General features: G+C 47.8%; 1 protein-coding gene across 1 annotated transcript in view; it reads left to right on the top strand.

The window, feature by feature from the left end:
• Positions 1-22,683, top strand: part of LOC143981317 (inositol 1,4,5-trisphosphate-gated calcium channel ITPR1-like) — a gene marked incomplete at its 3' end in the record, with an annotated part of 56,067 nt that extends 33,384 nt beyond the window's left edge. Inside the window, 18 exon segments of the mRNA XM_077479113.1 lie at positions 1,034-1,175; positions 2,828-2,981; positions 3,213-3,403; positions 5,767-5,887; positions 7,387-7,441; positions 8,724-8,889; positions 8,969-9,133; positions 9,755-9,820; positions 10,796-10,933; positions 11,317-11,442; positions 11,905-12,105; positions 12,500-12,751; positions 15,194-15,319; positions 15,454-15,582; positions 17,617-17,737; positions 18,420-18,604; positions 20,563-20,711; positions 22,572-22,683. Coding sequence (XP_077335239.1) covers positions 1,034-1,175; positions 2,828-2,981; positions 3,213-3,403; positions 5,767-5,887; positions 7,387-7,441; positions 8,724-8,889; positions 8,969-9,133; positions 9,755-9,820; positions 10,796-10,933; positions 11,317-11,442; positions 11,905-12,105; positions 12,500-12,751; positions 15,194-15,319; positions 15,454-15,582; positions 17,617-17,737; positions 18,420-18,604; positions 20,563-20,711; positions 22,572-22,683 — 2,599 coding nt within the window.
• Positions 22,684-24,354: the final 1,671 nt, after the last annotated feature.

Here is a 24,354-nt window from a genome sequence, read left to right as displayed (position 1 = left end):
TGCCCAACCAAGTACAATAAAATTTGGGATCGTTTGCTACAAGATTCCGAAACGTATAAATAAAAAAAGGGACCTCCCAAATGGGTCCCTCACGGTTTGTAGTAACCACGTGTCTTTATTACTAAGCAAGTCTCACCACTTGAACCCTGATGGTGAAGTCTCAATCTTAGTATCTGATGGAACTCTTTATTTACATGTAACAGATGTATTAACCTGGGAATGCTCTCGTACCAAACGTAAAAACACTGACAATGGGAAGCTGAGGTGTGTGTGTGTGTGTGTGTGTGTGTGTATACATCAGTGTATATAATATACCTTTTCTATGTTTCAGTATATTTGGCTTCATGCCTTACTGTACAGTAAATCTTTGGTTTGAGAGCATTTTGTAAGACAGCAACATTTTTTAAATATATTTTAAAATGATATACAAGTAGTGTCACGTCACAACTGAGTATAAAAGAGAAGAGAGGCGCATCTAAGTGTAGCAATATTGTTACATTTAATGAAGGTACAACATTTAGAAACATATCGCTACACTTAGAGGCTCCTCTCTTCTCTTCTATACTCTGGAGCTCCTGCTGGATTTTGCTTCTAATCCCCTTGCGGAGGATTCCATTTGTAGATGGACATTTTATGGTTACACAACCAATCACATTGCTAGAATCTTTTTATGTGGACTATAAACTGAAAGACCTAGGAATAAATGGTTGTGGAACGTATCGTTTGAGTTTCCGTTATTTCTTATTGGGAAATGCACTTTGATATACAAGTGTTTTGGATTACAAGCATGTTTCTGGAATGAATTCTGCTCGTAATCCCAGGTTTCACTGTATATAGTTTTGTTAGTTTGTGTAAATCCTAGGAATGAACTTATTTGCTCCCCTCTTGGTTATTGAATATCCAAAGAAGTTTATCTGTCAAATGTGTTTTTTTTTTTTTTGCTCTGTGGAAGTTGGGAAGGAAGTGGAGATGTAAGACGTGTGACTTTACATTATTTGACCTCTTTGGCACTTCTCTGGTCTTCTCCTCACAGCTATGACAGCAGCGGGACATCGAGGGACGATATAAAGGAGAGATTCGCACAGACGATGGAGTTTGTGGAAGAATATTTGAGAGACGTGGTCGGGCAGAGATTTCCGTTCTCCGATAAAGAGAAGAACAAGCTGACCTTTGAGGTGATGTAACTTTTACTTCGCGGTGCTGGACTACTTCCTCAGCTGGTATCCCAAATGGGAACGGGGGTCCTTTGCTTATTACAGAGCAGTCTGTAGGTACAAAGGCCCTACATAAAGGGGTCTTATCCTAACATCTTAGAGCGAACGATAAGAATTCTTCAAGGTTCTTTATTGAATGAAAATGTTCTTGGATATACCAATGCGTTTCAGGGTTATACAACTGCATTTCTAGACGGTGAGAACCTGGACCCAGGAAGATCTTGGACTGCTCTGATTTCTACATTTGGCATCCCAACCTTCAGTCAGAGGCAGACATTACTTCCCTCCTTGATGCCCATTGGGCCCAACAATCTCTTCTGAGTACTGGTTCCCTCCAGCTAGAAAATCCTGAGAAAGGAAGAGTGCGGTTGTCTACTACCACAATGGGTTACCATGTCCATAGAAACACTCACATTTAATAATTTAAGGATTTTTAGACTGAAAACCTTGGGAACTTTCTTCTCCTCCTCCTCCTCCTCCTCCTCCTCCTCCTTTTTTTCTGTACATCATAATCTTCAGTGTGAACATACTAATAGGTTTTATTTGCTCATTTTATGAACCTCCCAGTTTATGGTTTCTGATAACCATATTATTATTATTTTTTTATTCCCAATCAGTGGATATGTTGTGGATAACACCGTTACCTAGACAGCTTTGCTGAGTAATGACTCTGTGGGTGGTACTTGTGGTACTGATAGTCCCCCCCCCCCCCCCTTTCTGAACTGTGAGGATCAGTGGTGGCTGGTGATCAAAATTTTTGGGGGGGCCCATCAATTGCTGCCACTGTGCCCGCTGTCTGCCCGGCACTTGCCCTTTCTCGGTGGGGCAGCAGGTGACAGCGGTTTCCTTGATGTCCGCTTCTATGATTGGACACCTAATAGGCATCCAGTCACAGCGCCTGTCGTTTCAGGTGACGGGTAACAGACCCGAGCACCTGATTGGCAGAGAGGCGGTTTAAGTCTTAGGAAAGCGACTATTCATTCGCTTTTCTAACACAACTGAGTGACCTGCGAGCGCCCAGCATGACGCCTGCGAGAGTCTATGGCTCTAATCGGGTGCTTCAGAAAAATATCCTGCTGTTGTAATTCAGGCGCCTGAATAGGGGGTGGCAGCAGCAGCCATAGATTCATGCAATGCACAAATCAATCCATTGGTATTGGAGGTGGATGGCTGGAGAGAGGGGGCGGTGCCCGTGCGCCCCTATGAACGAACCGCCACTGGTGGGAAAAACGTTCTAGTAAAGGCAGCGTCCAAATTCTCCATCTTTGTGCAAAGTAGTTTGGGGCTTACAGTAAAGGTGGATGAAATTCCTGCATTTGTATAGAGGGGGCCTCAAGGGGCAATTTTATTTTTTCTCCCCCACCAAAATGGAATTTAAAATGAAGACACTATCTTTCATTATTCCATTTTTAGATTGTAAGCTCTTATGTATTCCAGCAGCATCAGCACAGAAAAATGAAATGTTTTGGTGTGTTACAAAGTTTACAACTATCCGATTTTCATATTGTGGAAAATTTCAGTAGCTAAAATATGGCGAGAGAGAGGTGTGTGGGGGTGGGGAGAGACGGGGAGAGGAATACCAATGTAATCATCACCTTCCTTTGTTTTTGCAGGTGGTGAACTTGGCTCGCAATCTCATCTACTTCGGCTTTTACAATTTCAGCGACCTTCTCCGTCTGACCAAGATCCTTCTGGCCATCCTGGACTGTGTGCACCTGGCTGCTAATTTCCCCACCAACAAAATGGGCAAGGGTGATGAAAAGCAAGGTAGGTAGATGGGGGGGGGGGGGGCACCCTGAGTAATTGTCCTGTGCCTCTGTAATTGGATTGCTGTGATTTCATATTCGTCTACATAAAATGCTGCGATCGGAGATGAAGTGCACATTGTAGTTCTAGGAAACCAATTGGGCACATTTTGTGGAGCCAATTTATAGAGGATTTCGGGAATAGTGTGCCGGATCTTCATAGAGAACACAGAATAATCCTCTTTTCTGGTAGGTGGGAGTAACGTTATGCGCTCCATCCATGGAGTTGGAGAACTTATGACTCAGGTGGTGCTACGCGGTGGGGGGTTCCTTCCACTCACCCCCATGGCAGCCCCGGAAGGAGCCATTAAACCCCAGAGAGAGCCGGAGAAGGAGGACATCCTGGTCATGGACACCAAGCTGAAGATCATTGAGATTCTGCAGGTAAGTGTCACTAGATGCCGGTTCATGTTCTGTCTTTATAATCTGGTCGTGTTTTGTGCCGACTTGTAGCTTAATAGGGGAAAAAATACAATTATAAAAGTAAATAAAACCAGTTGTATAAATGATCTCTAATATTCTCAGCCTAATGTATGGCTCGGGGGAGGATGTAAAAAGGATGATCCACCGCTCCAGGCTGATCCACCAAGAAACTGGCCACTCCAAACAGATAGGGGTCCCAGGAGCAGGCTGATTGCACTAGCCAAATGAAGGAACCGAAAAAACTCCGGATAGCCGCACTCCGGATCAGGTAAATTAAGTTGTTCCTTTATTATTTCCACTAAAAAAACCTTCACATCATACGAGTCACAACAGCACAGGGAATGTAGAACAGGGAATGCTGACGCGTTTCACGCCGAAATTATCACTTACTCATAGCTAATCCCTGTTCTGAACAAAAAGCATATATATATATATATATATATATATATATATCAAATGAGTGTCATCATGTGATAGTGTAATTTAAAACATAAGTGGTTGTGGCCACCAGTAATTCATTAGCCTGGAGTCTCCACACAACCTCACACTCAATAAATAGATAAAGTGAGATGAGAGAAGTTGAAAACTAAAATTAAAGCAAAAACTGTGAAAATTAATATCAAAAACAAAAACGACACTCAATTGATATATATATATATATATATATGTGCTTTTTGTTCAGAACAGGGATTAGCTATGAGTAAGTGATAATTTCGGCGTGAAACGCGTCAGTTTCCCTGTTTACATTCCCTGTTTACATTCCCTGTTTACATTCCCTGTTTACATTCCCTGTTTACATTCCCTGTTTACATTCCCTGTTTACATTCCCTGTTTACATTCCCTGTTTACATTCCCTGTTTACATTCCCTGTTCTACATTCCCTTTGCTGTTGTGACTCGTATGATGTGAAGGTTTTTTAGTGGAAATGATAAAGGAACAACTTATTTTACCTGATCCGGAGTGCGGCTATCCAGAGTTTTTTTCGGTTCCTTCATCGGGGGAGGATGTAACCGTTTAACATGGACCCCAACCCCAAAAAATGAAGAGTTGTTTTCCTTTCGGCCTCTGAGACTGGGGAGAGGAAGGAGCAGCCAAACATTTGCTTTCATTTTTATTTTTTAGGGAACTTCTGCTTCAAGCGAACAGCCAAACTCCAACTTCTAAAGTGACTGCAATCCTTGGAGTTACAAGTATACTGCCCCACCCCCGACCCCCAAATTCCCCGACCGCTTTATATTGACCTGTCTCTGGGCCAGCCAGATGTCAGTGATGCATACAGGATAATAACGATCGTCTCCCCTGCAGATTGTGTAGGTTTTCCCACTCGCAATGTAAGGAGGTTCTCCTAATGACAACTCATTAAGAGATTCTGTGGACAGGCGTCTTCTATACACATAACGAGTTGTCGTTAGGAGAACCTTCTTACATTGTCAGGACTAATCTGTGGACCACATGAGCACCTACTGGAGCCAGTCTGTGGGGGAGGGTTATTGTTGGTTGGGGATCAAATACTTATTTTAATCCATTTATAACATTTGTATCATGTGTTCTTTCTGGATTTTTGGTGGATATTCTGTCTCTATCATATAAAATACACCTCTGATAACAACGATAGACCTTCATTCCTTTGTAAGTGGGCAAAACTTACACAATCTGCAGGGGAGATGAGCGTTATTTTCCCCTCTGTACATCAAATAATGGCTCTTGTGATGTAAGCGAGTATATACCGTATACACTTACAAGGTACACAATACTGGTACAAAGCAATCAATCAGGCAGGGATGGTAGACGACCTCGGCCCTCCAGCTGTTTTGAAACTACAAGTCCCATGAGACATTGCAGGAGCCGGACAATCGCAGGCATGACTCCTAGAGGCAGAGGCATGATGGGATTTGTAGTTTCAACACAGCTGGAGGGCACCTACACCTATGATAAGTTATAGACCCTTCATTTCTTTGTAAGTGGGCAAACTTGCACCAATTTCATTTTCCCCACTGTAGTTGTTTGCTGAAATCCCCATGCTGGGCACTTTCCATGTATTCATATGAAGAGGTGGCGCTCCCATTTAGCGGGATTGGGGCGTTTGGGGCCCTTAGATTAGAAATCCAAAGATCTCACTTGTGTCCTGACTACTCGGACTCTTCCATTGGATATTGTAATTCCCGTGCCTCCTAAGATTGGTAATTGTCGTTCTTCTCAATTTCTGAGCCTTTGTTACCGGGCAGATTCCCAGAGGTGAACACCGGAGTGTCATCCTGACCTGAACGCTCCAGTAATGGGCGCCATCTCTGTTACTTTTTTTTTTTCTTTCTCATATTTTCTAGTTCATTCTAAACGTTCGTCTGGATTATCGCATCTCCTGTCTCCTCTGCATCTTCAAGAGTGAGTTTGATGAGAGCAATGCTCAGTCCGCAGACGGGTCGGACACGGTGACCGTGGTGCCAGGTGAGTGTATGCTCTGAGGAGAGACGCCTACGTGAGGCGCTCGGCAAGCAGTTAAAGGCAAATTCCACATTGATTAAAAATTTGCATCCGTTTTATTGTTTTGGAAGGCTGCAGACTATTCCGCCAGCCCCGAGGTACAGGCCTTCAGTTACAGGATTAGAGGAGCTGTCAATGGACTACAGGTGCAATTATGTCGTACTTTTGCTCCATTGAGATCTACAAGTCCCTCCGACAGGGTGGTGGATGTGACTTGTAGTATTCTGTACTCAGATCCTGTGAATGGACTAGGCGGCTATGCAGATGCTCCAATTTGAAAATGCACAGGGTGCTCCCAGGTTCAGTGCAGGGGGGGGGACTGCAAGGCCCTCAATATAGGTATATTATAGAGAGGACTATCGCAAACCAGCTTTCCCAGCACATGTACCAGCCAGCCTGCAAAACGATCAAATTGCCCTTTTTTTTTTTTTTGTCTTTCCTTTTAAAAACTGAAGGTTTTGTTTGCACACATTTGCAAATACATGCATAAGCTGCAAAGCCCACATCAAGGGACCTCTGTATATACTGTGGACATAACTCAAACACAGAGCCTCCATAGTAGTAGCACGTGCTCTTCCATGCGCACCTTACTACGAAGGCCAGCTATAGGTTGGGATGACTGCTGTGTTTTTTTTTTTTTTATACTGTTGGTTGAATGGGGTGCAGGGACGCATGGAATGCCTTCGCTGCCATTGTGCTATTGCTGGGCGTCACATGCGTCCTTGTGCCTGTTTATAAAGGGGAGAGCTCCCTCCAGGCATACCTGCCCTCTATCCATTGATATATGCGCTCCTACTACAGAGGCTCTGAAAGTTTTAGAGTTAGGACGGCAGTATATACAGAGGTCCCCTGACGTCGGCACCGCGGCTTACACATGTATTCACGAATGTGTGCAAACACAACCCTCTGTTTTTAATGCTAACTGTTAGACAGGAAAATGTGGTTGTTTTTGCAGGCTGGCTGGGAAATCTTAATGCAAAGGCCAGTTATAGGTTGGGGTGGCGGCCATTTTTTTGTATAATACAGACCATGGTCAGAAAGGTGGACTTGGCCTTTAAAAACATTTAGCATTGAAGACCTCAGACGATCTGGCGGTAAGCACACACCACAATGTTCCATCAGCTTCCAGGACATTCTAAATCTAAAGGGTTTTATTCGTTTTGGATGGAGTAGGTTGGAACCCGTTATATGTGGTTTTTTTTTTTTTTCTGTTTTTGTTCCCCCGTTGATGAAATTTGTCATTACTTCCTGTTAACCCAACAGGAAGTGGAGGGGAATCCCCGTCTTGGCTGTCCATTGGAAGGATCCCCCTCTATTCCTGTGACAACTGCAAAATGTTGGATTTCTTGTTCCTCCATCACTTTCTCTACTCTTTTTCATCTCTCCGACCTTCATAGGACTCTAATGGAACCCAATGATGTGCATCAAATACAAAAATCATCATCTTCACTTTTTTCTTTTAGGTGCCCTGGATTTCGAGCACATCGAGGAGCAGGCGGAAGGCATCTTTGGCGGAAGGTGAGGACCGTGATGTGGTGATCCTTTTTCTTCTTTCTTTATTTTTCTGCATCTTTCACCAAGAAATGTCTTCTGAAGGTTTCTATTTGATTATTTTTTCCCCATAATAACGTTACAATGTAATACTTATGTGACGGTGGCATCACCTATATAAATGTATAATCTGAGCTCTGCGTCCAGAGCCATTCCATGAAGATTTAAAGGAGACGTACGGGGAAAGCTTCTTCTATAGATCACAGGGGAGCCGTTTGTTCTGCACTCCTGTGTGTGTGTGTGTATGTATGTGTATATATATATATACACACACATACACCCCCCTCTGCTGTAATGGGGGGTGTGTGTGTGAGTGTATGTATGTATATATGTGTGTGTGTATATATATATATATATATATATATATATATATATGTGTGTGTGTATATGTGTATATGTATGTGTGTGTATATATATATATATATATATATATATATATATATATATATATATATATATATATATATATATACATACATACATACATACATACATACATACATACATACATACATACATACATACATACATACATACATACATACATACCCCTCTGCTGTAATTAACAACTACATACATGACCCATTTGCTTCCCCTGCTGTCTCTGAGCCACTGAGGGGGAGCAGAGAGAGCGGGTGGGAGGATTAAAGCGAATGGGACTGTTGATGAGTCAGCAGCGGGTCAGGGGGATCCGGCAGCCGAGTCGTGGGGGGAAGCCACTGGTGTCCTATCATATAAGGTCCTCCATCCGATAGTGTCCGCTGTGTCACAACCCTATGTCCGTTTGGATGGTGGGGCTACCACCTCCACTCACGGCGCAGGCACCGTTCAGCTTCATAGATTTTCCGAAGCTTTGTCTGCTCCATACGGGGCGGATACTATATGGCAGAACACCGGCAGCGAGTCGTGGGGCGGCGGGTCAGATAACAATTTCTCTTTAAAAATGATACAAATTGAGTTGATTTAAATGGAGCCTTTCTTACTAGTGATTTCAATCACCTCCACCCTGGTTTAAAGCGATCATTTACCGGCATCCCCAACTTGGGTGGGAACACTTTGCCCAGCAGAGCCGGCCGGGTAACGCCTAGTTCCAGGTCAGTCACTTGCCAGATATTGAAATAAGGATGAATAGGTCCGTCTACCATTCCAGCTCTCATGTTTCCATCTTGAAAGGTTCCTTTGTAACATCCTGGAATAAAATCGGGAAGCCTCCCGGCCTTCAGACTGATTTGTGCCCTTTTCCTCGTAGTGAAGAGAACACCCCGCTGGACCTGGACGATGATGGCGGTCGCACCTTCCTGCGTGTCTTGCTCCACCTCACCATGCACGATTACCCCCCTCTGGTGTCTGGAGCCCTGCAGCTGCTCTTCCGCCATTTCAGCCAAAGGCAGGAGGTGCTCCAGGCCTTCAAACAGGTCTGTGGACACATCGGCCACCCTTCTTATCTAGACGAAGGTCTGTAAATGTCTTCTAACCGCCGTCCTCTGCACACAGGTCCAGCTGTTGGTGACCAGCCAGGATGTGGATAACTACAAACAGATAAAGCAGGATTTGGACCAGTTGAGGTCCATCGTGGAGAAGTCGGAGCTCTGGGTCTACAAAGGGTCCGGGCCGGAGGAGGCTCCAGAACAGACCACGGGCACAGCGGGCACCAAAGAGGCAAGTTTTCCTTCAAGTCTTTTCAAAACTTAAAGCCGAACTCCAGAAATATTTTGTTTTTGTGTAAAGTAGGGAAGAGATTAAAATGTCAATTTTAATTTTGGTTTGTGACCCAATCGGGAAGCTTTTCCCTTAATTCCCATCCCTGAAATGGGGGGGTAATTGTTATGGGTGCAGGAAGTCATAAAACCCAACCCTTCCTCACTCAGATAAGACTTGGAACTCTAACCCTAAGACTGCTTGCACAGAGGGGGCAAGATGGGGCCCTAGAGCACCCAAACCCCCATACCCCCCTGCCCTGCCAACAGAGGGTCAGGTAGAGGAACCGCTTGGCTCAATGGTAGAATTGACCCATACGCTGCATGCGAGCTTCTGGGGATTTAGAACTTAAAGCGGTTGTAACCCTCCATATTCCCAGTGAGGTGACCGGCTTCAGGTGATGCACAGAACACAACTCCTACGTAAGTTGTACCTGTTTATCTGCAGTCTGCTCTCTACATCCGCTCAAAGTGCAGAATTTATACAGAAGGAGGCAACAGACAAATGACACTCGGTATTCATTTTAAAATAAGTGCATTCCTTTTTCAGTGCATCTCAGCTTGTTTTTGCCTTTTTTTGTAGGAAGCATCTGGGAAGCCGAAGAAAGCGGAGAGCACCAGCAGCTATAACTACAGGGTGGTCCGCGAGGTGCGTACGCCTCATACTGGAGGGTATAGTCTGCTTATTGCAGGGACGTCCACAGGGGTCTACTTTGTAAAATGTTCTCATGAAAGACGTCCAAATGTCACGTTTGTGCTATAATACATCACAGCACCCCTTTTACAGCACAGTCCCCCTTGTACATCACTGACTTCCGCACCCCTTTTACAGCACAGTCCCCCTTGTACATCACTGGCTTCAGCACCCCTCCCCCTTAACATCTCAGCTCCCCCTTTACCTCTCAGACCCCTTCACATCACAGTCCCCCTTGTACATCACTGTCCTCCGCCCCCCTTCACATCACAGCACCCCTTTTACAGCACAGTCCCCTTCACATTACAGTCCCCCCTGTACATGATTGTCCTTGGTGCCCCTTCACATCACAATTCCCCCCTTCACATCTCAGCTCCCCCTTTATATTAGTGTCCACAGTCCCCCTTTACATTACAGACCCCCCGTTAAAGCAGTCCAACAGCATCCTCCACTCCTCTTCGCATCCTAGTGCCCCTCCATTACACTGTGCAGTGCCTCTTGCAGTTATAGCCCCCTCTCTTTCACATTGCAGTGCCCCCGTTAGGCCTCTCAGTGCCCCCGGCAGTCATAGTCCCCCTCTTCTCCTTTATATCACATCTTGCACAGTCCCGCCGGGGCAGAGGCACGTAGCAGTGGGGTTTTCTTGTTTCCGGCCCGGCTGCCGCTCTCATCCTCACAGCAGGCGGGGGTGGGAGGCGCTGCACATCATCAGGACAGAAGGTGGGAGCTTCCCAACTTATTACGTTAAGAAGCTGGTGATTCCCGTATCCTGTCCTCTGTCCCAATATGCAGCACCCCCTGTGAGGATGATGATGGCGGCCGGGCGGGAAATCAGAGAGAACACCCAGACTGATAAGTGGCATGGCTGTGGGCCACCATTTAGTGAACCTTTGTGTATTGCCTTATGCCCCTCCTGCTTTCCTCCTGTAGATCCTCCTGCGGCTCAGCAAGCTCTGTGTGCAGGAAAATCCATCCGGGCGCAGAAACCGCAAGCAGCAACAACGTCTACTGCGGAACATGGGGGCGCACACTGTGGTGCTGGAGCTGCTGCAGATACCCTATGAGAAGGTGAAGGTTTACACAGAGTTTTCACTGCTGCTATTGGTTATAAAGGGTTCATTGGAGAGTGCAGGTTTTTTTTTTCCCCAGTGTTGCCGTTAGCAATGATCTGGAAATGTGTGCAGAGAAAAGCGCTATTCAGTGTCCTTGTTTAACACAATTGCTCGGCATCATATTTAGAGAAGCGCCCCTCGCTGCAATACTCCAATTTTATTTTATTTTTTAATTTGGGGGGGATACAGAAAAGGGGAATCAAAGTATATGGGGTGGGGGGGGAGGGTCAGGAAAATTGAAAGTATTTAGGAAATGGGGGAGTGAGAAGGTAAAGATGGTATATTGGGGAGGGGGAGGGGCATTAAATTGTCATTAATCAGCTCTCTGGGTTTCTCCAGTCTGAGGACACGCGCATGCAGGAGATAATGAGGATCGCTCATGAATTTCTGCAGAACTTCTGTGCCGGAAACCAGCAGAACCAGGCTCTACTCCACAAACACATCAACCTCTTCCTGACCCCGGGGGTGAGTGCCGGGACCAGCCAATCAGCACATAGCACATTGCCCAACAAGCACAGTGCAGCTCAGTACACAGATGTATCCATTACCATCTAAGTGGGTAAGGGCAGCCAATGGCAGACAAGGAAGAGAGGAAGTCCCTTTTACCAGGTTGTGCCAACAATGATACAATGTTTCAGAATCGGGAGGTAAGAGGAGGGGAGGGGCGGGGCTGAAGGTTTTGTTTCAATTTCATGGTCAACCTTTTATATGTAAGGAGGGAATGCTTCGTTTACATGCACCTCGTTCATTCTGTGTTTGGCTCTCTGGGAATACACGCAAGAAAATTGCCAGGAATACAAATCTGCCTGACGCGACGTTCTGTCCGATTGCAAAGTCTTTAGATCTGTTTTAAAGGCGCGGCGTGGGGCAGAATTTTCAGGCGTTCTCGGCCGCGCCGGTCGGATGATACCTGTGTGTGTCTCGTAGATTTTAGAAGCGGTCACCATGCAGCACATCTTCAAAGACAACTTCCAGCTGTGCAGCGAGATCAACGAGCGCGTCGTCCAGCACTTCGCTCACTGCATCGAAACGCACGGCCGCAGTGTGCAGTACATCAAGTTCCTCCAGACCATCGTGAAGGCCGAGGGCCGCTTCATCAAGAAGTGCCAGGACATCGTCATGGCGGAGGTAAGAGTGCCGAAAAATACGGCATACAAAGTATCTGCTCTGTGTATTAGATGTGGGGGGTGGGGAGGGTTCCTATATTTACATACAGACCTCCCCGGGTAACGCCCTCTTTCCCAATATGCAGCACGTCCCGCCTCTTTCCCGCTGTGAGGATGATGGCCAATGAGAGAGAACGTCCAGGCTGCTAGGCGGCACGGCCGCGGTCCAGATAGGACTGTCGCTTGGTCCGCGTCCGGACCGCGGTCCGCCGTCTAGTGAACCCGCAATGATGTCGGGCGTCCTCCAGCCAGGAGATGAGGCGGCTCTGTCTGACTTGCTGCCCAATGTTTTTGTATGTGTGATGCTTTCTGAATATGCGGCTTCCTTTGTAACCGCCTCCCCTCCCCCCCCTCAGCTGGTGAACTCCGGAGAGGACGTCCTCGTCTTCTACAATGACCGGGCCTCCTTCCAGACTCTGGTGCAGATGATGCGTTCGGAACGGGAGCGGATGGATGAGAACAGCCCCCTCATGTATCACATCCACCTGGTGGAGCTGCTGGCCGTTTGCACGGAGGGGAAGAACGTTTACACCGAGATCAAATGCAACTCGCTGCTGCCGCTGGACGACATCGTGCGGGTGGTGACACACGAGGATTGCATCCCGGAGGTGACACCATTATCGTCCAAATTCTGTCTTTTGCAATTGTCTGAATAAGTGCTGGGGGGAGGGGGGGGTCAGAGGTGAAGCATTTAGAGGATAAACCTCTCGGGGTGTAATTTGTTTTATTAAACCCCCAGAGCCGGGTGATTGACTTCTATTCAGAGTCACAATCGCTGCCCTGCATTACCAGAAATCATGGCCTGTCTATAGAGTGTAGATGTCCCTATGTGCATGATAAGGTGCAGCTAGTATCATGTGCAGTCATGTCCATGTCCCCCTTCCAGGTATTTATTCCCTCACACAGAGATCACAGGGCTCCGCCTGACAATGCCTTCATCTGATCTCCTCTCCTGAAGGACGGCACCATCTTTTTCGGGCATCATCCAGGGTCATCTTCTTCCTGGATTGAGATGGCATCCTCTTGTAAATCTTAGTTCCCTGACAGTTCACAAATGTCTGACACAGATCAGCCCCTGCTAACTCTCACCTTGTGACTTGCTACAAAGTTACAATGTACAGTCTGATCACTGGGGGAGGGGAGACTAAGGAAATGCTGCTTCCTCCTTCAACAAAGTTACAATGAACAGTCTTATCACTGGGGGGAGGGGTGACTGAGGAAATGCTGCCTCCCTCTTCTACAAAGTTACAATGTACAGTCTGATAACTAGGGAAGGGGAGACTGAGGAAATTACTTCTCCCTCTTCTACAAAGTTACAATGTACAGTCTGATCACTGGGGGAGGAGACTGAGGAAATGCCTCCTTCTCCTTCTATAAAGTTTCATTGTACAGTCTGATCACTGGGGGGAGGGGAGACTGAGGAAATGCTGCCTCCTACTTGCAGCAGACTGATATTATCCCAGCATAGACAAAGTCACTGACTGAAGCTCAAGAACGGCTTTTTAATGATTTACGTAAGTTTCAATTAGTTCATGTCCAGACAAGCAGCCAAAGACACAACTGACATGCGTGTGAAAAGTTTTATCGGACAAACGATGGACGCAGAACCTCCTTTGAAGTGACAGTGCAGTTTGATCCCGGACGCACCCCCAACCTGATGACTGAGGTTTCGGCAGTTTGCAGTCATCACTTTGCTGTCTCCCCCAATTAGCACTTTTCTTGTTTGCACATGTGCACAGCAGTGGAGCCGGACTGGCTGCTAGGGCTGGCTCCTCCCACTTTGGTACCTTACTGTGCAGGAAGTTATGGGAAGACCTTAAGAAAAAATTCAAATTCACACACAGTCACATTTAAACAATATATTGAATGGGTTTAATCGTTTTTGTGACCACAAACACACCAAATAATTCTTAGCACCACATCCGAAGGTTTGATGAATAAAGCAAGAAAGAAAACGTTATAGGTGCAAAATAAGTTGTCAAAATATCAAATATAATATTTAAAGAGGAGGGCCGTTTAAAAAAAAAAAAAAAAAAAAAAGTCAGCAGCTGCTGACTTAATAAACACACTTACCTGTCCAGGGTGCCCGCTATGTCAGCCGCCCGAGGCCGACCCGTCCCTCGGCTCTCGGGGTCCCGGCGCCGCCATTCCCTCTAAGGGAAACAGGCAGTGGAGCCTTACGGCTTCACTGCCCGTTTCCTACTGCGCATGCGCGAGTCCCGCAGCACTTTCTGAATGGGACGCGCTGTGTTCTGGAACACACAGTTCCCAGACCACAGCGCGACCCATTACCCAGAAGACGCCGCGACGAGGAGAGAAGACAGAAGATCTCCGGAGGAGGAAGAGGAAGATTAGGAGAAAGTGCCTAGCAACAGGCATTTCTGGTAAGTAAAAAAAAAAATTTTTTTTTCATTTTTTTTTTTTTTTTTTTTTAATTTTTAATATTTTTTGTTTTCAGGGTGGCCCTCCACTTTAACAAAAAAAATCTTTATTTTGAGATACAAAATAACAATTTAGTTTGTTAAAAGAAAAAGAGAAGGGAGATATACAGATGGCTAATGCAATGAATTACACTTTCAACAACAGAGCAATGAATGATGGACTTCCCAACATGTTTCACCCATGTAGCGGGCTTCCTCAGGGGATGCTGTCCATTCTATAGTGTAAAGTGCCTTCTAGCAAAAAAAACACAAATAGGACATTTCAAATTAATTCATACAAATAATTATTTACTTCAAATATCGTTCATTATACAGAAGTGTCTCCTCCTCCAAGGTATCGCTGCTTTCCCAAATCTCCTAAAGATGGGACCAGCAAGTGCCGGGATGGTTAGACGTTTGGCTGCATCAGATGAGCCACGCGTTTAGGGGGACCACAGATGGCAAACAAAGACCACATAAAAAAAAGGAAGACATTAAATATCTCTTTAATGTCCGGAGGAATGAGCGTCGTATCCCTTCGGAGAATACAAAGCGAGAGTCGTTTATCAGTTGTGCTTTTTATTGATCTGCCTGCAGATTTGTTTCCGTCCTGATTTCCTGTCTCTGCAGGTGAAGATCGCCTATATAAACTTCCTCAATCATTGCTACGTGGACACCGAAGTGGAGATGAAGGAAATCTATACCAGTAACCACATGTGGAAGCTGTTTGAGAACTTCCTGGTGGACATCTGCAGGGTGAGATGGGAGGAGTCCGGGGGAGGAGATTTGTCTAGAAGTCGAACATTAGAGATAACTGTAAAGTGCTGCGCTATATATATATATATATTCTCTATCTTGTATAATAACGGTCTGATATGTTTGTGCTTTAGGTGTGTAACAGCACAAGCGACAGGAAGCACGCGGACTGCGTCCTGGAGCGATACGTGACGGAAACGGTGATGAGCATCATAAACACCTTCTTCAGCTCTCCCTTCTCCGATCAGAGCACCACGCTGCAGGTCAGGTGGAGTTTTTATGGGGGAGCCGGGATTTTATTGGGAAGGGAGGGGGGGAGGGGGACCTTCCTTGGTAAATACAGGATGATTTGTGGGATTTTTAAGGTGTAAGAATTGATACAGTGATCCAGACGTATAGTATAAGATTTTTTTTTAAACAAAGATAAAAATGTGTCCAAAAAAAGTTATACCGCAAGTACATAGAGTGTAATCCTTATGGGTACAGCAAATTTGATGGAGTTCCCAACATGTTTCGCCCACAAACGACTTCCTCAGGGGATGCTGTCCACTTGAAGTATAAGCCTTCCTAGTCTTTAAGAAACATATGTACTCCAATAATTCAAGAGTCTGCAGCTGCCACAGAGAACCAAGAACTACAAGTGACCATACATAGGAGGCATTCAAGGAACAGAAACCATAGTTTGCAAGAACGCTGCACAACCAGGGACATGGACACTCCAAAGCAGGGTGCTCATATCTAGAACTGGTGTCCTGCAAAGTTCTTGCAAACTATTGTTTCTGGTCTTTGAATGCCTCCTATGGTCACCTGTAGTTCTTTATATTAAGCTTTCTTAAAGACTTTGAAAGCTTATACTTCAAGTGGACAGCATCCCCTGATGAAGCCCAGTTTGTGGGCAAAACATGTTAGAAACTCTATCTAATTTGCTGTACCCATAAGGTTTACACTCTATATACTTGCTGTATAACTGTTTTTAGACACATTTTTATCATTGCTTAAAAATATTTTTTTATACTATCAGATCACCGTATCAATACTTGCACCTTAAAAATCCTGCAAGCCCTCCTGTATTTATTCAAATTAAAGGATGTGATCTGATAGTATAAAAAACATTTTTAAGCAATGATAAAAATGTGTCTAAAAATAGTTATACAGCAAGTATATAGAGTGTAATCCTTATGGGTACAGCAAATTAGATAGAGTTCCTAACATGTTTTGCCCACAAACTGGGCTTCCTCAGGGGATGCTGTCCACTTAGTCTAGACTTTAAGAAACGTTAATATAAAGAACTAGGTGACATTTGTCTGTGGTTAAGAATTTTTCCTTGGTAAACTATGTGAATTTATGTTCTTCTGGCAAGACTCGGTCTGCTCTTCTGTGTACACAGAGACAGAACTTACAAGAGTAATTGTTCGCATTTTTTATAACCCGACGTCGAGGTTCTGTCTTTATTAGAACTGTCGGCGGTGCAATAAGAAATATTCACCCCTGGCCTCCCTCTAGTCACACTTCTCCCTGTACAAGTATATCTGCAAAAATCGAGCTCCATCCAGTAAACCTGAGACTGTTGCAGGGCACGTTGTGTACCGGAGAAGAGAAAGATACATTGTGTACTGGGGGGGGGGGCGCGAGATACATTGTGCAATAGATGGAGGGAGGGAAGATACATTGTGCAATGGGGGGGGGGAGATGCATTGTGTAATAGGGGGGGGGGGGAGATGCATTGTTTAATGGGGGGGGGGAGATGCATTGTGTAATAGAGGGGGGGCGAGATACATTGTGCAATAGATGGAGGGAGGGAAGATACATTGTGTACTGGGGGGGCGAGATACATTGTGCAATAGATGGAGGGAGGGAAGATACATTGTGCAATGGGGGGGGGATGCATTGTGTAATGGGGGGGGGAGATGCATTGTTTAATGGGGGGGGGAGATGCATTGTGTAATAGAGGGGGGGCGAGATACATTGTGCAATAGATGGAGGGAGGGAAGATACATTGTGTAATGGGGGGGGGGAGATGCATTGTGTAATGGGGGGGGGGGAGATACATTGTGCAATAGATGGAGGGAGGGAAGATACATTGTGTAATGGGGGGGGGAGATGCATTGTGTAATGGGGGGGGGAGATGCATTGTGTAATGGGGGGGGGAGATGCATTGTGTAATGGGGGGGGGGGAGAAATAATGCTGAACCCTTAGCAGACTTGACCTGAGTGTTATGAATTGGTATACACCGCCATGTTGGGTGTCGGGTGAAGAGCCGACTTTCCCATTTTCAGGAATCTTTCTCTATCCTCAGACCCGGCAGCCGGTGTTCGTTCAGCTCCTACAAGCCGTATTCCGGGTCTATCACTGCGGCTGGCTCCTTCCATCACAGAAGGCCTCGGTGGAGAGTTGTATTCGAGTTTTGTCTGATGTGGGTGAGTGGATTGGGGGTCACCGGGGGAGGGGTCGGGTCACTACTTGGTACTACATATGAGATTTGGGGTTGGGTGGAGTGCGAATTCCTCCCAAATACATCCTGTTCATGGTTCGGCAAACCGCCACATTGGCCAGTTCACCCGTCCGCCTCCCTGCTGCCGAAACATAAACAGCCGGGGATTGCTGGTGATGTGGACCAAGTATGATCAATGACCTCACCCGGGGGTCCCCACTGCTGTCTGCCACCATGCTGGGGATCTGTCATTTGTGGATCAAGTGCAGCAGGGAGATGTCATTGAGTGGCGGGTTTTTGAGGCGATGGGTTCACATCGTAAGGCAGTGAATTGGTTTTCATGTATTTTATTCTTCAAGCCCAATTCCAGAAATGGAGACCCCCCTACCTGAGCCTTTATTATATTGCCTATTGGCTTTTAAGAAATCCCAAAAAATTGTTCTGCACGCCATTGAAGTCCTATAGAAGCCGCAGCCAAGTTTGGGGTTCACTGACTTCCTGTTGCTGTTTGCCGAACCTGTCCGGGTGGGCTCACCTATACACATTACCATGGAGGGGAGGATATTGTCTGACAGATGTACCGCTGCCCACCAAACTTTAATGCAGATAATTTACCGGAAACCCACAGACTTTCTTCTATTTTCTCTTTTATTTTTGATGTTTTGCAGCGAAGAGCCGCGCCATAGCCATCCCTGTGGATCTAGACAGCCAGGTGAACAACTTGTTCCTGAAAAGCCATAATATCGTACAGAAGACAGCCATGAGCTGGCGCATGTCGGCGAGGAATGCTGCCCGGCGCGATTCCGTGCTGACAGCGTCCCGGGACTATCGCAATATTATCGAGAGACTGCAGGTAACGGGTGACTAACCTCGGAGCATATCAAACCTCAATCAGTTTACATCTGTGAATGGTGGGGTAAATTGTCTTGTGTGGGGGGGGGGGGGTGCTGTCCATTCAGATCCATTTTTCTGCACATCACTGCAATTGTATCTTGTTAGCAGGGCTGATAGAAAATGATTGTGAACAAACCCTAAAAGTTTGTAGACGCCTGACCCCTACATGATGGAGCCAAATGCATGTGAACCCTCCAGTGATGGAGGTCAGGTGTCTACACTGAAGGGTCCTGACAATACAAAGACATTGGAGACAATTGTGTTCTTCCAACCTTCTGGTATTAGTTTGGAGAAGCCAAATGTGGAGCCCAACATACCAGCCAGATCTTCTCATTCTCAGCCAACATCAGTACCTGACCTCACCAATGGGACACATTCCCACAAACACCCTCCAAAATCTTGTGGAAAATCTTAATAAAATCTTAACTTTGAAAACAAAAATCTTAATAATGGTCCAAAGAGGAGCTAGGCAACATTCATGGCCAATGGGGGGGGAAGCTGAGCAACTTCGTCTTAATGGCCAATGGGGGGAAGCTGGGCACCTCCATTATATTGGCCATGGGAGAAGCGGGGCACCTCCATTATATTGGCCATGGGAGAAGCGGGGCACCTCCATTATATTGGCCATGGGAGAAGCGGGGCACCTCCATTATATTGGCCATGGGAGAAGCGGGGCACCTCCATCATATTGGCCGTGGGAGAAGCGGGGCACCTCCATCATATTGGCCGTGGGAGAAGCGGGGCACCTCCATTATATTGGCCATGGGAGAAGCGGGGCACCTCCATCATATTGGCCGTGGGAGAAGCGGGGCACCTCCATCATATTGGCCGTGGGAGAAGTGGGGCACCTCCACCTTGTTTACAAAGGCAGATCGCAGTTCTGGCTCTTTCCCGCGATCACGGGTGGCTGGCGGGCATTAAAGCGGGAGTCCGCCGTTTTTTTTTTTTTTTTAAAAAGCCAGCAGCTACAAATGCTGCAGCTGCTGACTTTTAAAATAGTGACACTTACCCGCCCAGCGCGCCCGCGATGTCGCCACCCGAAGCCGATCTCTCGATCGTCTCTCGGGTGCTGCCGCCGCCATCTTGGGTATGGGAATCAGGAAGTGGAGCCTTTCGGCTTCATTTCCCGGTTCCCTACTGCGCATGCGCGAGTCACGCTGCACAATAAGGATGGTCCCCACTGTCTCCGTGTGTTGCCCAGCAGACAGCGGGGGACCTTCGGAAAGGGGCGTAGATTCTGCGGATATCTATGCTGGAAGTTGGTGCAGATACCTGTACTGTACAGGTACCTGCAGCCCCCCTCCCCCCTGAAAGGTGCCAATTGTGGCGCCGGAGGGGGGGGGGAGGGTTCCAATGAGCGGAAGCTCCACTTTAGCGTGGGCCTCCGCTTTAAGTCTGCTGGGGTCCAGGCGACGGCTGGTCGGCAAATGGTTAATGGCCAATGGGGGAAGTGAGGCAACTCCATTATGGTTTTGGAATGGGGATGTCCAACAAGCTCAGAGGTGTGATGAATACACATTTATCCCTTTATTGTCTATTTACAGTCATTGACTTGACATTTCACAAACACCAAAATATTTTATATAGTTAATGATTTTTTTTTATATTTCTCGAACACGTTTTCTTTCCGGACTTTGGGAAGTGTTTAGTGGGTGAGAGGGATGAATGTAAAATATTTCCGATCGTCTTGGAACCCTCGTTGCTCTCTGAAGTAAAGATTTCTTATAGTTACATTTGTTACACTTTTTATATTAAATGTTTTTTGTAGAAAATTTTTAATAGTTCCTTCAAAAGAAAAGTTAATTCTCAATGGAATAAGTAATGTAGTCTGTCCCCAGCCTGGTGTAGATTTCCTGTACAGGCCCTGAGCGCTCGTTACATCCGCAGTCCTCCTCATCTGTGTCTCCCTCTGCCCAGGACATTGTGTCTTCATTAGAAGATCGGCTGCGTCCTCTGGTCCAAGCGGAACTTTCCGTCCTCGTGGACGTCTTGCACCGGCCGGAGCTCCTGTTTCCAGAACACACGGAGGCCCGGAAGAAATGCGAGAGCGGACAGTTTATCTGCAAGTGAGTGTCAGCTCTGTTGGCAAACAAGGGATTGGGTTTCCTTGGCCGAGTCCAGCAGAATTTTATCTGAAATAAAATCCCAAACTACAAAAATTCTGCTGCTTGTTGTAAAACAAAAAATATAAATTTCAATGTTGCCAACGGACACGTGCACACCACAGGGGAAATGGAAGACCCCCCACAGACCCAGGAGGGACTCTTCAGAGGGGGTGTTAGTAGTAACTGACTCAGGAGTTCTGATGGGTGAATAGGCTCCTCCCATATTTATAGAGCTTCCTTTACCTTTCCTAAAGACAATGGAACCTTATCGGAGATTATTCTAGGCATGCCTGAGACAGGGTGGGCGCCCTGCCCCTCTCCAACATGGGTGCTGTCCCCCTCTAGCATGGGCGCCCCCCCACTGCACCCCCTCTAGCATGGGCGCCCCCCCACTGCACCCCCTCTAGCATGGGGCGCCCCCCACTGCACCCCCTCTAGCATGGGCGCCCCCCCACTGCACCCCCTCTAGCATGGGCGCCCCCCCACTGCACCCCTCTAGCATGGGCGCCCCCCCACTGCACCCCCTCTAGCATGGGCGCCCCCCCACTGCACCCCCTCTAGCATGGGCGCCCCCCCCACTGCACCCCCTCTAGCATGGGCGCCCCCCCCACTGCACCCCCTCTAGCATGGGCGCCCCCCCCACTGCACCCCCTCTAGCATGGGCGCCCCCCCCCCCACTGCACCCCCTCTAGCATGGGCGCCCCCCCCCCACTGCACCCCCTCTAGCATGGGCGCCCCCCCCCCACTGCACCCCCTCTAGCATGGGCGCCCCCCCCCACTGCACCCCCTCTAGCATGGGCGCCCCCCCCACTGCACCCCCTCTAGCATGGGCGCCCCCCCCACTGCACCCCCTCTAGCATGGGCGCCCCCCCCACTGCACCCCCTCTAGCATGGGCGCCCCCCCCACTGCACCCCCTCTAGCATGGGCGCCCCCCCCACTGCACCCCCTCTAGCATGGGGCGCCCCCCCCACTGCACCCCCTCTAGCATGGGCGCCCCCCCCCCACTGCACCCCCTCTAGCATGGGCGCCCCCCCCACTGCACCCCCTCTAGCATGGGCGCCCCCCACTGCACCCCCTCTAGCATGGGCGCCCCCCCCACTGCACCCCCTCTAGCATGGGCGCCCCCCCCACTGCACCCCCTCTGGCATGGTCGCCCCCCCCCACTGCACCCCCTCTGGCATGGGCGCCCCCCCCCCCCACTGCACCCCCTCTGGCATGGGCGGGCGCCCCCCCACTGCACCCCCTCTGGCATGGGCGGGCGCCCCCCCACTGCACCCCCTCTGGCATGGGCGCCCCCCCCACTGCACCCCCTCTGGCATGGGCGCCCCCCCACTGCACCCCCTCTGGCATGGGCGCCCCCCCACTGCACCCCCTCTGGCATGGGTGCACCCCCCGCCACACCCCCTTACCCATTTCCCACATAGTTGAATGGAAAAATACTATAAATAGTTACTAATATCCATGTAATTTGCTGGGACCAGCAATGTAACAACTCATCAGTTATGACAACCCCACCCCCACCAAAATTAACCCAACCAATGGATCCTCAGCACTGCGGTGCACCGGAGACCCCGAGTGATGCCATTGCCCAGATTTGAAGAATCTCCCAGGATCCCCCCCCCCCCCGCTCTGCATTACAGCAGTCAGGAATTCTAAAGGCGAATGGCTGAAATAATAGTTTTGGGGGTCAGCGAAGAAGTCTGACCTGAACCCCAATCTCGCCCTCATCTGGGACCAGATATTCGCGGTGTCCTGGAGTCCCCCCACCCCCGCTCCTCTTATTTCCCGCCATCGTCTGATTTCATGCTTTCTCATTCCAGGTTGATCAGACACACAAAGCAGCTCCTGGAGGAGAACGAGGAGAAGTTGTGCATTAAAGTCCTTCAGACACTGAGAGAGATGATGGCCAAAGACCGCGGCTTCGGCGACAAGGTATCCGCCATTGACTGCGCACCAAACCGCGGGGCGCACCTAGTCTCTTACATTAAATGGGCCGTATAGGTAGAAAGAACCGAAATTCCAGATCATCATCAGTGAACTACTCTACAATGGGATTGCATACATCCTGTTCATTCTGGGTTTGACTCTTCCATTCAGTGCAGCAGAACTATCCATACTATATAGAAAGAAAAGCAAATGTTACATCTCTGTCAGGGGTGATGTGCTCTTTAGTAATCCCTTCTATGATTCTGTACTCTCCAGTTTTAGTAAATCGTCCCCAGTGTATCAGAATCTGGTGCAGCTGTACATGGGAGCCAATCAGCTTTCAGGTTTTATTATCAAAGCTTAAAGCGTAGCTCCGCTTTTGTTGAGAAACATCCCCCCCCCCCCCTCTGGTTTTTCTTTGTAAATTACAAGGATTATAACATCCTTTGTTACAGATTCCTACCTGTGTGTTCCTCTGTGTCCATGTGAGAAAGGGAATTTAATGGGAGTGGTTTCATAATTATCAATCAGCTGTGGCACCTGCAGGGCTCTGAGGAAATCTGCTGGGCCTGCATCCTCCTGGACTTGTTCTTATTGGGAGTATCTCACCAAAAATGAAGTTTATGTTGCAGGGGAGGCCTGAGCTCTGATTTTGTATTTTGGTGATATCAGTGAGCCAATCACACGAGCAGGAAGTGACATTTCTGGGGGTCGTTCTGTATACATTCTGTGCACGGAGCGCCCCCAGGTGGCCGTATTGCATTTTCAGACAATGACAGCGGCTGCAGATTGAAAAGGAAAGGTCATTTTTAATAACATTCAATCACAATTGTAAACATTGTTTTATTTTTTCTTATTTGACATTCCCCCCCCCCCCCCCACGAAAGTGGAGTTGCCCTTCAATTGAAGAAGCTGATTGGCCGCCATGCACCTCTGCAGCAGGTTCTGCACTCTGCGGTTGTAGTAAATCTCCCCCGACCTGTGAAAGGAATCGCTATAAAGGCGACAAAGCCGGACGTTTTATTTTGGCTTCCAGAAGGCGGAAATTCTCGGTCAGCAGCTAATTGTCACTTGTAGGTCCTCAGTCACCAAAGAGGCTGGAAGGGGTTAATTGGCCGCACTTCCGGAAGCTGCCACTAGATGGTAGGCTGTGACCGCGGTGCCCGACCTTCCTTCACATTCCCCAATTGTTATGAATGGCGGTGACCCCTCCACCCCCCTCCACCATGAACGTTGCCGGGAACCACTTTATGGGCCAAAGTTTACATTTTAGGAAGTTTTTAAAGTGACCCTTAGAAAAAAAAATAAGCGACTTTTTGTGGCGTGTCGGTGAAATAGAACCGCCATTGGAGGACGTCTCTGATCTTCATGGGACCCTCCGCAACGCTCCATGTAGAGCCGACCTCGAGAGCCTGGGGCCCAACGTCACTTCAGGGCTTCTCCTACCGGAAAAGGGCCGAGTGACGGGGCGGCCATAGATGGGCCATGAGCGACGGGACATTTCTCTGTGTTTGTATCCATAGGGGAGTACAGACTCAATATTACCAAAAGTATTGGGACGCCTGCCTTTACACACACATGACCTGTAATGGCCCCCCCAGTCTTAGTCCGGAGGGTTCAATATTGAGTTGGCCCTTTGCAGCTATAACAGCTTCACCTCTTCTGGGAAGGCCGTCC

This window comes from Lithobates pipiens, unplaced genomic scaffold, assembly GCF_037356315.1.
Source record: "Lithobates pipiens isolate NorthernLeopardFrog02 unplaced genomic scaffold, aLitPip1_a1.2 Scaffold_138, whole genome shotgun sequence".
NCBI classification, from domain to species: Eukaryota; Metazoa; Chordata; class Amphibia; order Anura; family Ranidae; genus Lithobates; species Lithobates pipiens.
The sequence above is the reverse complement of the archived record's forward strand: the minus strand, read 5'-3'. Positions and strand labels throughout refer to the sequence as shown.